Below are 18,468 nucleotides of genomic sequence, written 5' to 3'. Positions count from 1 at the left end.
TTGACAGTATGCGATGGGGATCCCATAAGATTGCAATGGAGCTGAAGAATCCCTATCACCTAGTGACATAGCTGTCATCCTTTTGTAGCACTGTTACTTTTTTTAAAAATAAATTTAATGTAGCCCAAGTGTACAGTGTTTACGAAGTCTGCAGGAGAGCACAGTAATGCCCTAGGCCAGGGATCCTCAAACTTTTTAAACAGGAGGCCAGTTCACTGTCCCTCAGACCATTGGAGGGCTAACTGCAGGCCCAGGGATGAGTCGGCTGCTAAGCAGGACAGGCAGCAGCGGCAAAAACACCCGGCGGGCTGGATAAATGTCCTAGGTGGGCCGCATGTGACCCGGGAGCCGTAGTTTGAGGACACCTGCTAGGCCTTCCCACTCACTCACAGCCTCACCCAGGGCAACTAACTGGCCGTCCTGCAAGCTCCATTCCCAGTAAGGGCCCTGTGCAGGTACATCATGCTTTATCTTTTGTAAACTAGTCTTACTGCACCTTTTCTGTATTTAGATAGCTCAGGTACACAAACGCTCACCATTGTGTTACAGTTGCCTACAGTACTCAGGACAGTAACATGCTGTACAGGTTTGCAGCCCAGGAGCAACTGGCCACACAGATAGCCCAGGGGTGTAGCAGGCAATGCCATCTGGGTTTATGGAAGTGCACCGTACGATGTTTGCACAATGATGAAGTCACCACCTGAGGATGTATTTCTCAGAATGTGTCCCCATTGTTAAGTGATGCACAACTGGGTGTCACACGGGTACATGTAACATATGTGGGGAAAAAGGTAAAATCCTCCATGCAAAAGCTTAATTCAGTTACACACCTGGAGAATTTAGCTGGGAAGTAGGCATTAGTTGTTTAACAGGATGGATTTCTTATACTAAATAAATCAGGTTTGTTAAAAGTGAAGTCATCTGTAAATCAACCAAACATAAATACTTCCCCGCAACCCCTCCTCCCTCCTGTGGACACCTGCCACCCACACACACACACCAGTGTATACCCTAAGATGACCCTCCCAGCCCACTCTTAGGCCACAGTGTGCTAGAGGGAAATGCCATTTAAGACATCTTTGGATCCAAACCACTCTTATATACCTTACAGCATTGAGACTTTGAGAGCTAGGCCTGCCGCTTGGTAACAACAGTAGCAGTTCATCAACAGAATGATTTGTTCACACCCCTTCCTTCCATGAATGGTCCAAGGTCATTAAGTATGAGGATGAAGACTCCTGACTTTTCGTTCTTAATCTAAATTAATCTAAGGACTTTTCCACTGTATTCTACCTATCCTGGTTTATTTGTTTGTTTACTTACAAGATTTTACACAAAAGATAAATTAAGCATTTACTCGTGACTCTTCAAAAAGATCCACAAGGAAGGTCCTTTAAATATTAAATTTCATTTAGAAAGTCATGCAAAATCAATTACTGTACCTAACAGCAGGTGCTGAAGGCTGCAGTAAAGTGTAAATGCGATCCAAAGAGAGAAGGAACCGTTTATCTGCTTGTGGATAATCAGTAATGGAAAGGAAAGCTTCAGGGTGAGGGTACAGGACCAGGGTATTGACTCCCAACTTTAAGCTTTTCCCCAAAGTTAAGTCTATTCCAGAATTAGATTCTCAAGAGGAGGAGAGATAGATGAGGTCTGACAATAAGTTCACAAACTCATCCTAGAAGAAGTGCCACATACCTCATTGCTGAATGTCACCTTTGAAGTACACCTCTTAGCCATACAGCGACTGTAGTGATATTCAGCAATGAGGTATGTAGCACTTTTCTGGAATGAGTTTGCAAACTTCATTGTCAGACCTTGTATATACATATGCATGCCCATATACGCATACATAGTTACTACCAGTACACACACAATTGTTTTTTGTCTTTTAAAAAATTCTATAGTCTCAAAAGAAATCCAGGTGCTTTCCTGGGTAGCATTTCATTCTTCTATTTCATTCCATGTAAGGAGGTAGCAATTATTTTATCATTAATATTTTGTGCCAGGTGCTGTGCTAAGCTCTTCATTATGGATTTCCACTTGTTACTCACATGGGGTAGTTCGTATTATTTTTTTCTCACTTTACAAAAGCAGACTGGATGCCCAGAGATGTTAAGTGTATTGTTAGCAGTCACACAGCCTGGAAGAACCAGAGGCAGGATTTGAACCCAGTTCTGACTCCCAAAAGTGGGAGTCATCCAGGGTCACTGTCTTATTTAGTGGATGGGATATGAAAAGGAGCACATGTATAGTTGGGACACTATTATTTATTTCTTAGAGTTGTTATGAGGTTTTAATGAGGTAATTCATGCAAAGCTCTTAGAATAATGTCTGGTATAAAAGTATTATTATTACCTGTAAGGCTCTGTGACACAATCAAGTCCACACCCCTAGAGGGCGGTGTGGCTGCTGAGAAAGTAGCTTGTCCTCACTGGTAGTAGCAGCGAATTTACTGAGGTCAGTGTCGCAAAGTTGAGGTCTGAGAGAAGAAGCAAGATCCCACTCCCTCAAGAACTACGCTTTGAGGCTCCTTATCTGAGCTCCTCCAGAGTAACCACTCCCCAGAGGCCGCTTCCCTGCCCGTCGCCGGCATCTGCATTTGGCTTGACATTATCAAAATCCATTTAGGTTTCCACTGTAGATTAGAGCACTTGGGGGTGCTGATATCCTGCCTCTTTTTCAGATCCTGTCATTAACCCAGCAACCTCTGAAAGCCCAACAGATACAAAGGAAAGCCCATCTTATTAAGTTTAAAGATGAATCATGTCTTTAAAGTTCTTTTTTATTTTTAATGCATTTCGTTAACTTGTTGCCGCGCTATGATTGCTGGGGCTGCTTTTGGTCTCTATCAGAGGCCTCCAAACTTTCTTCCCCAGGGGGCTTTTTTTTTTTTAATTACATCGCTTTCTTATTGGGTCCTTTTTGTTATTATCCTTCCCCCAAAGGCTTTATCTGGTTGGGGGAAGCCTATCAAAAGCAACATTTTAAAGTAAAAATTAGTTTCCCCTATACAGCAATCAGAGCCTCTTATCAACTTAAGATAACAAATGTTTCTCCCTGGACATGCCATACTTTGACCAAAACCCACAAATAAACAGCACTCAATTGAGTCATAGGGCCTTACAGGTGATAATAATAATACTTTTGTACCAGACATTATTCTAAGAGCTTCGCATGAATTACCTCATTAAAACCTCATAACAAATCTATGAAATAAATAATAGTGTCCCAACTATACATGTGAGGAAACTGAGACACAGCAAGTTGGTACCTTAGTAAGTATCAAAGCTAGGATTTGAACCAAGTCAGTTTCAGCCCAGGGACTCTGGTCTTACACAGTGTGCTATCTTCTTCCCCGGCAGGTAAGTATTCAGAGTCCCTTGGATATGCTAGGCACCTCATAAAAAGATTCAGAATATCAGACAAGCAAACCATCTAGTCTTCATCTAATGGTCTGATCGGCTTAGGACGCCTAATTGCTTATGTTCTTTTTAAAGATGTTATGTGGTGGAGGCTTCCAACCTTCCCTTAGGAGCCCATTCCCTGGTTTTCTTATCCTAGGGGTTAAAGGATTCTTCTTAAGAATTCATGTTTCTTTTTAAGCCCCTGTCGACTTCTGATCCACCATTAAGCTGAATAAAAATCACTCATCTCACAAAAGGTTTGGGGGGAGGGCGTTTATATCCTCAAGTCACTCTGTGGTTATCTTCTGTAAGTTAGACATAGAAGGCCTTCAGAGACCCCCAAATGTCACCTCTCTGTTTTAGAGATAGGAAAACTGGGGCCAAGTTCACCTGTGGATCTGGTCTTGTTGAGGCTGCTAGGTAGCAGCAGAGCCAGCCTTGCTGAGTCAGAGAGTTTCACTCACTGTTCCTGCCAGTCTTCAGAGTCCTATAATTTCTCCTGACTGTTCAAACTCTTTGCAATGTGTGGTGGACAAATAATGGATAAATATTTTCAGAAGAGTCTGTCTGTTGCAGAATGCAGAGGGGAGCTTGTTTCCCATCCTTTGCCCCTTGGGCGGAAGAAGTTTTCAGATCTACAGGGTTGCCAAAGGGATCCATGGCCCCAGAAATGAAAAGACCCTCAGAACAGAAAGGACTTCAGTTCTTTCCGTGCTTGGAATGACTTGGTTCAGAAATTTTTAAGAAGATAGGAGGATGATAAGATGTGATTTTATATTTCTTCAGAATCCATTTGAGGAATCACAAATGACCTGTATTCAACAAGCTTCTAACTGGGCTTGTTGCTCATTTTAGAGATAAGGAAAATGAAGCTCTGAGAGATTGATCAGCTTGTTTTCCTTGGGCAACTGCTAGTAACTGTCAGTTTTTCCGTATGAGTGGTTGTAAGAATGGTTGCAAAAGAAAGTGCTCTTCAAAGTGTAGGAAGTGCTGACTGGTTCATTGTTATTAAGAAATCCTCTTTAAAACTAGGCATTTCTGAAACTCCTATTTTTAAAGTTCTAAAGGATGCTGAGCATGGGCAAATGATATTTTCAACATAAGCAATTTTGAATTACATAGCAGAGATGTATTAATGTCACTGAGGAAAAAAGTGTATCGTTTCTCCGTGGTTCTCAGACCCCTTCCTCTAACTCCAGGAGGGACCTACCCCAATATTAGGTCCGTCTGAGATCAAGTTCTCATTTTCTCCTGAGTTGTTTTATTTATTCTGGGCTGATTTTCGTTCAGAATCTCAGAGTACGTTGGTCTTGTTTGTGTCTAGAAATAATGAAAGGGTACAAGAATTAAATGTGGTGCCCAATTAATGTCACCCTCCCCTCCCCTGCTGATAATTTTCACCTCACAGTCACATTTGGGGAGCTTAGTAGCCATACAAATTTACATCTTAGTATATCTGATTAGTAAAGAATAACCACAGAATTTCTAGAAAGCATTGTGCCAAGATTTCAGATCCCCGGGACTATGAATTTATAGCTTTGATATTTAAAATCTAAATGTTTTATCTGTGACTGAAAAAAAAAAACTTACCATTAAGTTTAATCTTAGTATTAAACAAAAGAAAAAGCCTGGCATGTATTGAAACAGAAATATAGCAACCACTAACGGATACAAATGTCATTGACTTGGTATCTATCTTGTTTCCTAGTGCCCTGGTCATTGAAAAACAGCAGCATAGACAGTGGCGAAGCTGAAGTTGGTCGGCGGGTGACTCAGGAAGTCCCACCGGGAGTGTTTTGGAGGTCCCAGATTCATATCAGTCAGCCCCAGTTCTTGAAGTTCAACATCTCCCTCGGGAAGGATGCTCTGTTTGGTGTTTACATACGAAGGGGCCTTCCACCATCTCATGCCCAGGTAGGACTGTATTTGATATAGCCAAGTGTTTAAAAATATGTGTATACCATTTTACACCCATTAAGATGTCTACAGTTGGCTCGGCGCCTATAGCTCAACCGGCTAAGGCGCCAGCCACGTACACCTAAGGTGGCGGGTTCGAATCCCCAGCCCGGACCCGCCAAACAACAATGACGGCTGCAACCAAAAAATAGCCGGGCGTTGTGGCGGGCGCCTGTGGTCCCAGCTACTTGGGAGGCGGAGGCAGGAGACTCGCTTGAGCCCAGGAGTTGGAGGTTGCTGGAGCTGCAATGCCACGGCACTCTACCCAGGGGGATAGCTTGAGGCTCTGTCTCAAAAAAAAAAAAAAAAAAAAGATGTCTACAGTTAAAGGATGAACAATAAATGTCGTTGGCAGGCATGTGGAAAAATTAGGACCCTGTACGTTGCTGGACCGCACGTTAAATGACACAGCCACTGTGAAAAGTGTTTGACAATTTTTCAAAAAGTTAAACATAGAATTACCATATGGCCCAACCATTCCACTCCCAGGTCTATACCCAAAGAGAACTGAAAACATTATTTTCTTATGAAAACATAAACCCCAATCACTGCGGCATTATTCATAATAGCCAAAAAGTGGGAATGATGCAAACATCCAGCTGACAAATGGATAAACACAACGTCATCTGTCCGTAGGATGGAATATTATTCAGACATAGAGAGGAATGAATTACTGCCATATGCTGCAACACAGATGGACTTTGAAAACACACTGTGCTTCATGAAAGAAGCTGGATAAAAAGGCCACGTGTTGCATGATGCCATGTATGTGTCATATGTATCATGAACACTGTTAGGTGATCTCCTTGACCTTCAGGCTCTACTGATTCTACTGTGGCACAATGACAGGTTTACAGTAGTGAAATCTGCTTATGAATTGTCCAGAACAGAGAAACAGACAAATCCATAGAGAAGCAAAGTAGATTAATGGTTGCCAAACATTGGGAATCAGAAGTAACTGCTATGGGTTTTTTTTTCCCCCTCAGGGTGATAAAAATGTTCTGAAATTAGATGGCTGCGATAGTTTGCACAATGTAGTGAATATTCTAAAACTACTACATGGTGAAATTATGTATCATATGAATTTTATTTTCAAAAAAAAAAGATAATACCACTACGTGATGAAGCTTTGCTAGACCTGGAGGTTAGTCATCACCTAACCTTTGGTTAGGATACCTTTGGTTCGGGCATTCTGGTTATTAGGTTAATTTGTTCAAAAGGTGACATCTTGCTATGTATGAAAAGAGTGGTGTGAGCCAAAATTCAGCAGCTCTGTGGCTTCCCTGTACTGAGTTCCTTGGGCAGCCTTTGCCACCAGGAAAGTGAGATTCCTCCCAGTGCTGGGAAGGAAGAGATTGAATTATTGTGTATATCTCACCGTGTTTCCTCACGTTCTTCCTTCCATTTGTCCGGATAGAAGTTTTGTTATACATACCACTTGGGGTGAATAACACCTACCAAGCTTGATTTTCTTTTCCCATAAGAATTGAATATCCTGAGAAAGAAACTAAGAGGAGTTTTCCTGCCTCATTTGCCCTCAAATCCAGCAAGACTACAAAGTACATTAGCAAAAAACACCAATGGTGGGGAAACACACACATCTCCAGCCAAAGCCGACTTTGAAATGTGTTGGAAAGGTATTCATCTAGAAAATTCAATTGGAAGAATTTAAAGCTTTAAAACCCATTGGCAAATGCAAGGTAGTCAGGCCACCATTTCCTGGTCTTTAGCTCGTGGCAGACATGGCTAATCAATGACAGCACTTTTCCTTACTGAGCCCAGCGCACACATATCTCAGACATAAGTCTCAAGGCAGCCACCAGCAATCGACCAGTGTTGGCTCTCAAGATGAAACTTATTAGCAATCCCATCTTTACAGCCTAAAATGATCAATAGAAGGACTAAAAGGACTATTTCTTTTTTGAGCAGAGAGAGGGCTATGTAGGTTTTTATTACCATACACAGCCCATGCTATAGAGACCAATATGTAATGTAATAATCAATAAGTCCTCCATCCATCCGTCCAGAGAAATATTTATTGGCTTGGTCACTGATTATCTAGAGATGAGTTAACATAGCCCCTGACCAAGCAGATCTCCTAATACAGAAATCACATCTGCTCTTCCCAGAGATTCTCACCAAGAGAAAGAGAAGAGTTCAGCTGAAATGAGTCCCTGGGCATTTCTGTAGCTTCTGGCCAGGCGGCAACGTGCTGCTCTAGGAAGTTATGAACATTGTTAGGTGATCTCCTTGACCTTCAGGCTCTACTGATTCTACTATAGCGTAATGACAGGTTTACAGTAGTGAAATCTGCTTATTGGCATTATTTGAGTGAATGAGAACATGCCTCTGGGCATAACTGAGCATAACTTTCCTCTCAGCCAGTTGGAAGTCAGGAGCTTTGCTAAAGAAATACTTCTCCACATTGTTCCAAGCAGCATTAGCCCCCTTCCCTTGCCTGCTCTGGGCAGCTAGAATCACGGAGAAGCGCGATTGTTGGCAAGTCAAGTCGGTACTTCGCTGTCACTGAGTGATCACGGACAGCAGGCAGAGACATACTCTACCGGGTGTCCCTGCTGTCCTGACATTCAGAACTCAAATCCTCGATGACAATGTCTTTTCTTTTGTGGCCACACTGCACTGTCCATCTCCTGCCTGGCCTGGGATTGTTCTAGTGATCGTCCTCTCTAAATAGCTACACTCCAGGGACAGCCCCTCACACATTTCAAGGGAAGAAAAATGAATAGGCATGGGCTGGTGATGAGTGCTGAGGTTTCCACCCAGCTGCCAGTGTGGGAGTTCAGTGTGTGCGAGAGGGTCAGGTAAGCAAGGCCCCACGCAGATGCTTACCAATGGGCAAGACAGGTACAGCACAGGGGTGCTGTTTAAAAAGCAGAAGAAGGAAAGAAAAAGCCTCCCTGCACGGTCTCACTTCCCCTCGCTGTCATTACATGCAGTCATGTCCATTTGACGAGCTACATTTCCTCCAGGAGACAGTGCTTAGCTCTTCGAGGGGATAGATGACTAACTCGTGTCTCGAACCATTATAGAATTTCTCATTTCTATTGGTATATCCTATCAAGGAACATAAGCTCTGTGGGGATTGGCAGTCTAGCCAAGGTGACTCATCTGAGCTGGAGGAAGAGAAAGGCAGAGAGGTGGGGAGGAGGGGGGCTGTGAAATTCTATTGGCTGTGTTGCATGAAATGGTTGTTTAAATTTTATTGAGTACTAGGCTCTGACCAAGAGCCTACAAGGTTTAGTATCCTTGTCCAAGGATATTAAATACAGAGGAGAATCCTTTCTTGCTTGCTTAAATTTCCCAAGAATCAGAGTTTGTCCCAGTTGACTTTTTGGAACTGGCTTGTTACAGAAATATACAGGGAACATGGCGTAGGAAAGAAAGTCGGGAATCGAAGCCCTGCCCCACATTAGCCAAGTGACCTTGGCCATGTCCCTTAACTTCTCTGTAGCTCCAATTTCCCTTCTCCCTCTGTTGCCTGCCTCTCTGTGCTGTGATGCCCCAACAGCACAGGGAGGATAGGTATGTGTGTAAAGTGAAGCCCAGAGAAAGATGCAGAAAGATATTATATGCCAGTGTTTCGTTATTCTTAGAAAGTCTGTGTAGCCCTTGCAAATCCTGTAGATAGCATAGACCAGGGGTCCTCAAACTTTTTAAACAGGGGGGCCAGTTCACTGTCCCTCAGACCGTTGGAGGCCCCGGGACGAGTCCACTGCTAAGCAGGACAGGCAGTGGCAGCAAAAACACCCGACGGCCCGGATAAATGTCCTAGGCAGGCTGCATGTGGCCCGCAGGGCGTAGTTTGAGGACACCTGGCATAGACAATCCCGCCACTACAGGTTTTTTAAATTAGAATTAATTTTCTAGTTTTTCTCTTTTTATGAAGTAACAAACTACATTTCATTGCAAAAGAAATAGAAACAGAGAAACCGAAGGAAGGAAGTAAAAGCACTCATCATTTGAAAAAGTCTCTTTTTGTTAAATGTTTTAGATGCTGTTTTTTGCTATAATAAAAGATAACCATTGTAGTAAAAAAAAAAAAAGCGACACACATACATACACCTCAGAGTCTTAGTGGCTCTAAAGAGCAAACAGCGTTTCTGGTTCATCATCAGTGGTTCTCAAACAGGGTTGATGCTGCTCAGCCCCCACTCCCACACTGGGGACATGGGAACATTTGGCAAGGCCTGGAAATATTTTGGTTGTCACAACTGGGAGGCGATCGTAACTAGTATCTAATAACTAGGGTGGAGTCCTGAGATACAGCTACATGCACTGCATCACCCAGGATGACCCCCAAAAAGAATTCCCTGATCCCAAATGTCGACAGGACCGAGGTTGGGAAGACCTACTTCCCATGTCCATCTTGGGTGAATGAGGACTTTGGTCAATGTCCAACTTATTCGAGGACACAGACCTATGGGGCTTCCTCTATCAGGGACAAAGAAAGGAGAAGGTGGGGAACTGTGTACCAGTGCCTGAGGAATTCTGCTTGGGAGTGACACATATCCCTTAAGCCTTTCTTCTATCGACAAAAGCAAGTCACATCCTAAATTCAGTGGAGGGTGAAGTACAACCCGATGATGTCCCTGGAATGAAGAACACCAGAAATATGAATGAAAAGGTTTACTAATTCATACATAAAGTGTTACGATACCTGTCCTAGTGGTACGTCTTTGCATGCATCCTCATTTTTTTCCTAAACATTACCCTTGTGGGTTTAATTCACGTTTCCAAACTGTCCTTCTGCAAGTATGTGCCGGTTATGTGCCTACCCACCAGCAGCAGGGGGATAAGTCCCTGTGTTATTTACTCAAACTCTTGCATGAAGTGGATGTTATCCCTTTTTGAGTTGTGTTAGTCTGAAAGATAGATGCTATATTGGTTTTCAAGGCAGCATTTTTGACACCTTGCACTGCATTTTTAGAGACACAGGCAGGAAAATAAGAGTCGATCTAAGCCATTCTTAACCTACCAACTCAAATTCTTGTGGGGATGGTGTATGTAAAGCAGAAACCTACTCCATCTTGCCAAGTACCGAAATCCTACAAACTCTGTCAGATTGGCTCAACCTCAGTTCTAGAAAGGGAACGGATCAGACCAAAGAAATAAAATAATAATCTGGCCTGGCTACAGTGCTGGGGATGAAAGGAAATCTCAAAGGCGGTTGCCACAAGTCAGGACCTTGGGGGGTAAAGGCAGTGAGCAAGTTTTCTTGACAGTTCATCACTGATGCCTGCAGATACGTCAGGCCAAGTAAAATCCTTTGTGAGAAGAAGTCAATAATCGGCAAATTAGGTACATGATTAACCTGAGACAGGATGCAGGAACCGCTTGGGAGCCCTGCCAGGATTTCACCTTCACAATCCTGTTTAGCGAATATTAAAAATGCCTGTTTCATCATTCAGACTGTTGGAACCATGAGTCCAGTGACTTCCAGAGGCAAGGTAGAAGCACAGAGTGGGTTTGCTGCCCAGTGGATTGACTAAAGAGAGGGACAAGGGATGAATGACAGTCAAATAGGAGTAGATGCCGTCAGCCCCTGGTGCTATATGCTGAGATGGAGCTATAGGATGGGAGGTGAAAATATCCACATGTTAAACTCATTAACCAACAAAAGGGAGCTGTGTAAAAGACCACAAGTTGGGGCAGTGCCTGTGGCTCAAAGGAATAGGGCACCGGCCCCATATACCAGTGACGGAGGGTTCAAATCCAGCCCCAGACAAAAACTGCAAAAAAAATAAATAAATAAAAGACCACAAACTGCCCCATGATCATACTGAATAAATAAATGCCAATATGGCAGATTGGGCATATGTGGACCAAGATAAAATGAGCCGAGCAAACATTCTATTTGTCCTCCTCAGCAGAATTCCCCTAATGACATGTTTTAAAAGCAAATTTATAGATGGGGATTAGTGGTCTTAGTTTTTGCCAGCTCCAGTTTGTCCCTTTCCAATTCAGATCCTTATTTGAAAATGAACTCTCCCTCCTCTCGTTCCCTTCTTTCTTGCCCAAGTGGTTTCCAGTAGAGGTGGGACTAACCAGGTTCCCGGGATGTGGAGTGCCCTGCTGTCCTGAGCACACTGGCTCTGTCACCCGGCTGCTGTCTCTCTACCTTCCTGGGGCCCATTCGCAGTCAGCTGGGCTCTCCTGGGCCTCCCGCTTCATGTGGAGGGGTGCCAGGGTTTGGCTGTCAGCTTACACAGAATATCACATCGCGCTGTGCAGACACGCCTAGGGAGATGTTTCATTTCCTTTTAGAGGGAGGCATATTTTAATAGGCATGTTTTTCAGAATCTTCCTTTCCAAAAGATTTTGGGGTTTTAAGAAAGATTTGGGGAAACCACGAGAAATTTGCTAGGCCTCTTCTATATTGGACTGAAAGTGTTTGGGGAAAGGACTTTCTCAGGAGACCCCTTCTGATTAATTGATGGCATCCTAACAGGAGACAAAACTGCCGTCTAAACCAGGGACAACCACCCGGGCAGCTACTGGGCAAAGGGAGGAGAAATCTCATGGGTCGCTTGAGTTTGACAAGAGAGATGGTGTGCAGCCCGCGCACAGGAGGACAGTGTGGATGTTCTTCAAGAAGGACAAAGCTTAAATTCATGGAACTCGGAGAGAAAGACAGTAACAGAGAAGGCAGGGATGAGTTAAAAAGGGCAACAGTAAATCCCATACTTAGACTGAGCAGAGTCTTAGAAGTGCTATGCTCCGACTTGGCACCCATGCTCAGTGGGTAGGGCGCTGGCCACATACACGGGGGCTGGTGGGTTCCAACCCGGCCCAGGCCTGCTAAACAACAATGACAACTGCAACAACAAAAATAGCCGGACATTGTGGCGGGCACCTGTAGTCCCAGATACTCGGGAGGCTGAGGCAAGAGAATTCCTTAAGCCCTAGAGCTTGAGGTTGCTTTGAGCTGTGATGCCACAGCACTGTAAGGCTGGCGGGTTCAAGCCTGGCCCAGGCCAGCTAAACAACAATAATAACTGCAACAACAAAAAAAATAGCCAAGTTTTGTGGCAGACACCTGTAGTCCCAGCTACTTTGAGGCAAGAGAATCGCTTGAGCCCAAGAGTTTGAGGTTGCTGTGAGTTGTGACACCAAGGCACTCTACCAAGGGTGACCTAGTGAGACTCTGTCTCAAAAAAAGTACTTACCTGAAGGCTGTGTTGACCAGTTTGATGGAAGTATTTCAGATTGCATGTGAAAACCCCACACTGTACCCCAGAAGTGCATTAATGTATATAGTTACCATTCAATTAAAAAAAAAAAAAAGTACTTACCACAATTATAAGAGGGTCTTGACCTAACAAATTCAAGCAGTATAACCTAGTCTCTTGTTCCCTCAATGAATCCCCAACAATAAAAAAATTAAAAAATAAAAAAGAAGTGCTGTGATCCAGGAGTTTGCAAATTTTCTAAGCAATGAACCTTTATCATCAAGTGAAATCTTATGTAGAACCCTATATATAAAGCACATAAAAGTGACAGCTTCCTTAGCATAAATTTATAGTTCAAATCCACTTCACTATTTAAATAAATAGTAACTCTCTGTATATGTGTGTTCTGTGCCCGTATGTCTATGTATGTAACATGTGTAAATACATGCATGTGGATATAAACCCAGATGGGGAGAGAGGGGGACACTAAACTCACGAGGATAGTCACCTCTAGGGATCGGCAAGGAGAATAGGACTGGAAATTAGGTTTTTAAAGTATTTATTTTTATCCATAATAAAATATTAAAAGTAAGGTAGACACACCCATCTCCTGCCCGTGTACAAATATACAGAGACTAGAAATACATCAAAATCTTAACCTTCATTCACTTGAGTGATTGAAATATAAGCATTTGTTACCATTTGCTTTATCCTTCTCTTAATTTTTATAGTCTCTCTTTCCTTTTTTTTTTTTTTATTAAATGATAGCTGTATGCATTAATGCACACATGGGGTACAGTGTAGTGTTTTCTTATACAATTTGAAATATTTTCATCAAACTGGTTAACATGGACTTTGTGTCATTTACTTAGTTATTGTGTTAAAACATTTATACTCTAGTTCTAGAAGAGTTCACTTGTACCCTTGTTAGACAGACCATATAGGTGGTCTTTCCAGTCACCCTCCCACCCCCTGTCCACCCTTTCCCCTCCCCTCCCTTCCCCCCTCCCCATATTCTTGGGCTAGAATTAGGTTGTAGCTTACATTTGAGAACTATAAATTAGTTTCATAATAGGGCTGTGTACATTGGATACTTTTTCTTCCATTCTTGTGATACTTTGCTAAGAAGAATATTTTCCAGTGCATTCCCACCAACAGTATAGAAGTGTTCCCTTTTCTCTTTCCATTTTTTAAAAATTTATCTGTGACCAGGTTGAGTCTGTTTCAAGTGAAACAAGCACTAAGAGGATGTACATGAGATTGCCATCTCACTCTCTCTCCAGCTTCCATTTCTTTATGTACCCTGTTGCATTTGGGATTTTGAGAAAAATCATAATGAATCTGTATAAGTAGCCACCAACAGCCAGAGTATTTTTTTTAATAGTTCCCCTTACAGGCTGTGGGTCCTCTGCAATTAAACTGATCCACAAGCCTGAAAGAGGAGTGAGAGGCAATCATTTGTTTCAAGATTAAATTACTTTAAATATCTAACTACTCACATCCCTCGTCTTAGATATGAAAGTAGAAGAGTTGCCCCCAGGGTTTAAAACTCTCTTTATTCAAAAAAAAAGAAAAAGGAGCCCCCACCACGGTATGTGTTCCATCCCTGCATTTGGGATTTCAACTCCTGATTTTACTTCCTGACTCTGGTGCCTCTGCTCTACCGGGCAGGTAGTGGACAGGGCCCCCGTGCATCTGCTCATATGACTTTATCTGAGCAGACACACATCAGCCTGGGTTCAAAGCAAGCTCAGAACAAAACTTGAAGCTTCCTAATAAGCCACAGTTACAGAAGTTCAAATCTTGCTCAGAGATAATAGGAAAAGCTCTTTTCCAAGACTTTCACAAAAATGAATGGCTTCTCAAATGTTCCTTGAAGCCGCTCTCAATAAGGACACTTTGGGGTTTTTTGAGGGGTTTTTTTTGTTTGTTTGTTTTTTAAGGAATTTAGAAAATAAATTTAATTGTTATAAAATATACATTTTTTCTTCTTTTTTTTTTCTATTAAATCATAGCTGTGTACGTTAATGCAGTCATGGGGTACAATGTGCTGGTTTTATATCCAACTTGAAATATTTTCATCAAACTGGTTAACATAGCCTTCATGGCATTTTCTTAGTTATTGTGTTAAGACATTTATATTCTACATTTAGAAAGATCCACATGTACCCTTATAAGATGAACCATAGATGTGATCCCACTAATCATCCTCCCTCCACCCAGCCTCCCCCCGCCCCTCCACTCCCTCTCCCCTTTCCCCATATTCTTGGGCTACAGTGGGTCATAGCTTTCATATGAAAGCTATAAATTAGTTTCATAGTAGGGCTGAGTACAATGGATACTTTTTCTTCCATTCTTGAGATACTTTGCTAAGAAGAATCTGTTCCAGCTCCGTCACATTTTTTTTTTTGGAGACAGGTTTTCTGTTTCTTTGGCTAGAGTGCTGTGGTGTCCTAAGGACACTTTGTAGGGCAGCAAGCATTGTCATGAGACAATATTCATTAAGCATCCATCTGATCACTTATAAAAATGTTCTCCACATTGCGAGGGTATATAACACAGCCCCTGGGTGAGGGGCTCTTTTACAATTGGAACTTCACCCTGGAAGTGAGAACAGTGTAATCTAAAAATTGGTACCCTCATATTAATTTGAAAAAATGACAAGTCCTCCTCTGAGAGATTCCTCTCTTAACACAAGTGTCTGTGCCCGCTCATAATAATAGCCAGCACTACCTGGGCCTGCACCGCGCCGAGGCGTTCTCTTGTTTTATCCTCACAACACCCTACGACATAGTTACTGTGAATAGCACCCGCCTTTTACAAATGGAAGCACTGAGGTGGAGTTTAGGGTCACACAGTAGGTACGTATAGGGCATCGCCCTCAGACACCCTCTTCTTCCTCCTCTCCGATGCTCAGTCATTTCTAGAATCATCTGCTGTGTAATGTAAAAGTGATTGTTTAAGTGTCAAAACCAGGAATTTTATCAAGTCGGTGAAAAGGGTATGGAGACTTTCTTGAATATGTCCAAGGAAAACCTAGGTAGATGCAGATCTGGGTGAGGTAGCACAGTGAAACACGGAGGCAGAGAAGAGTAGCAAAGAAGACGCTGAGATCTCCACTTCAAAGAGGGTGATTATAAAAACAGAGAAAGAGATGCCAGGGAGTTTGACGAAGACATCCAACGTGCTTACAGACGTGTCCTTTCTGAGTATGTTGCACCAGTCAGACTAAAGTGATGTGGTGTTGTCCTCCTGCGTTTCTTCGATTCTAAGATGCACAGAATACTCATCTTTTGACATCTCTGAGAACAGGATGTGTTTTGCAATCGATGAAGCTGAGATAGAATGAAATGTTTGGTGTCACGTTTCTGTGTCAGTATGAAAACTCAGTGTTCATTCTAACAACTAGAGCATAGTTGCAAATATAAATTTCCTGAATATGCATTACAATAAACTTCCCATAACTAGAGTTTCAAGACAAAGTCCTAACCAAACATTTTCCTGTTGGTTTAGTGCATTCATTTTAAGTGGCCTCTTACTAAATGTAAATATTCTTAGATAACTAGATCCTGCTGTATAAATCAAGTCCATGTGCAGTTTGATTATGACTATTTTTTTGAGACAAAGTCTCACTTTTGTTGCCCTAGGAAGAATGCCGTGGCATCATAGCTCACAGCAACCTCAAACTCTTGGGCTCAAGTGATTCTCTTGCCTCAGCCTCCCAAGTTGATTGTGATTTTTAAAGCAACACTAATGCTGCTGTTTCAGATACAAAAGCGCTTGTGGCAGAAGGATCATGACCAGCTCAGAATGCTTGCCCTTTAATTCCTACCTCCAGCACTGCCAAGCTGTGTGACCTTGGGCAAGTTACTCACCTTCTCTGTGCCTCAGTTACCTCATCTATAAAATGCAGATAATAATATTATGCACTTACAACAATGTTATAGACGTAAATGAGGTAATCTTTATAAAGCTCTTAGAATCATGCTGGCACATGGAAATGGTAGGAACTATTATCATTCTGTTGTTCAAAGCATTCATGACCCAAGCCCCTAGACAAATAAAATAAATTCCAACACTTTTAAAGGTAACTTTTCTTTGTGTTTTCTTCATAAGGTAATATGTGGCAACGATAGGAAAAAGTAGGAAACATTAACATTTTTAGTATATTTTCTAGATAGATCTCTGTTTCTACAAGCTATTATTTTTCCAAATACAGGACATCGTACATACTGGCTTTACTCTGAGTAAAACAATAGGTAGAGAACGGCTTTCCAAATCTGAGTGTTTTTCCACAAACTCAGTTTGAACGACTCAAAATAGTCCATTCCCTTGAAGAGAATTTTTTTAATCAATCCCCCTCTTGGAACATTGTAAATCATTCTACAGTAAATATACTTGCAGGTATGTGTTCGTGTATTTTTTTAATAATTGCCTGTGATGAAGTCTTAGGGTGGAATTGCTGGCCCAAAGGATTTATAACATATCAAGCTTTTAAAACAGCAATAATAACCATGAGAACAGTTAGCATTCACGGGGTGCTTAGCATGAGCTGGGCCTAACTCACAATGTCCCTGAGAGGTAGACACATTTCTTATCCCAACTTTGGGGATGAGAAAACAGAAACAGAGACCTGAAGAAACTGGCCCGAGTCACATTGCTGCCTGGTGTAACGTCCAGGTCATTCTCTGAAAGAAGCTGTCCCCTACAGGTGAGTCTGTCCCTCTTTAGTACTTTGTGACTGGACACATTTGCAGTGGTGCCCTCTCTCCTTGGTGACATATTTGATATATGTTCACAGCCAGCCCAAATGAGACCCTCCTAGTGATGAGGGGATGGTAAGGACCCAAACATGACGTTTTTGATAAACCATTGGCTAAAGACAATTAGATGGGAATGTGAAGTAAATAAGAAATCACATCAGCAAGGCTCTGAGAGGTCAAACAGCCATTCTCGTAGTACAGTTTTGGTGCAACTTGGAATAGCCTTGAGACACTCATCAATTTTGCTGCCCTTACCCCCTGGGGCTCTTAGGGGGTCAACACTATGGCTCACTGGGTCTTCAGAGCATTACCTTCTACTCTTCTCTTGGGTTGGACCAAAAGGCAGAATGATGAGGGCAGGACCTTGTGGAAGATGGAATATAAAATCAATGCATTTGTGAGCTCAACAAATGCTCATCGAAAGTTGATCCATAGTGGCGATGCAGAAATGAAAAGCATCAGCTCTACCTTTAAGGAGTTGGGGACATGACACGTTAAGAAATAATGGCAACAGGGCCGTGAGATGTGGTACAGGGCAGAGGATGAGAACTGATACTCTACAGCCATCCTGGTCTGGCTTTAACTCTTATCTCTGCTGTGAAGTAGCTGAAGTGTTTGTGGATGAATCTCTCTAGATTCAGTTTCAACATCCAGAAAATGAGGGCTATACCTCATCAGGTTGTTGTGAGAATGAATGAGATAATGCTGAGCAAATAGTAAGCACCCCATGGAGATCAATCAATCAATCTAACTGGTCTACCTTCCAGCTCACTGGCAGGTAGCCTAGCAACAAGGGGGCCCTCCAGGGAGAGTGGCAGGGAAGCCGGCTGCTACCAATACTGATACTCAGACAGAGGAAGAGCTGGTCATTGAGACTCTAATCTAGATGGCAAAGCTCAGGATCTTCCTACTTGATCAAGTGATTCCTCTGTCCTCCCATCCTTTTATAAATGTGATGTAGGTAGTGGAGGTCTGGGGTAGCTCTCCTGGGAGCACGACGCACACTGCATCCTGCTGTGTCCTGCCCAGCAGGGCTCTCCGTGGGACGAGAGAGGGCTGAACTCTATTCATGCTGCTAACACTTTGCTCTTGTAGGGTTCTTGGAGCTGCTGCCATATTACTACTTGTGGGATTTGCTCCCATTCCTTGTGT

General features: G+C 42.6%; 1 protein-coding gene across 2 annotated transcripts in view; it reads left to right on the top strand.

Annotated features, from left to right (window-relative positions):
* TENM2 (teneurin transmembrane protein 2) overlaps positions 1-18,468 on the top strand; it is a 945,756-nt gene that overhangs the window by 752,428 nt on the left and 174,860 nt on the right. For both annotated transcript variants that reach the window (XM_023514814.1, XM_023514817.1), the window contains one exon: positions 5,116-5,321. In XM_023514814.1, coding sequence (XP_023370582.1) covers positions 5,116-5,321 — 206 coding nt within the window. The remainder of the gene's footprint in view (positions 1-5,115; positions 5,322-18,468) is intronic.

Source organism: Otolemur garnettii, unplaced genomic scaffold (assembly GCF_000181295.1).
Source record: "Otolemur garnettii isolate 467f Iridium unplaced genomic scaffold, OtoGar3 scaffold00003, whole genome shotgun sequence".
NCBI classification, from domain to species: Eukaryota; Metazoa; Chordata; class Mammalia; order Primates; family Galagidae; genus Otolemur; species Otolemur garnettii.
The sequence above is the reverse complement of the archived record's forward strand: the minus strand, read 5'-3'. Positions and strand labels throughout refer to the sequence as shown.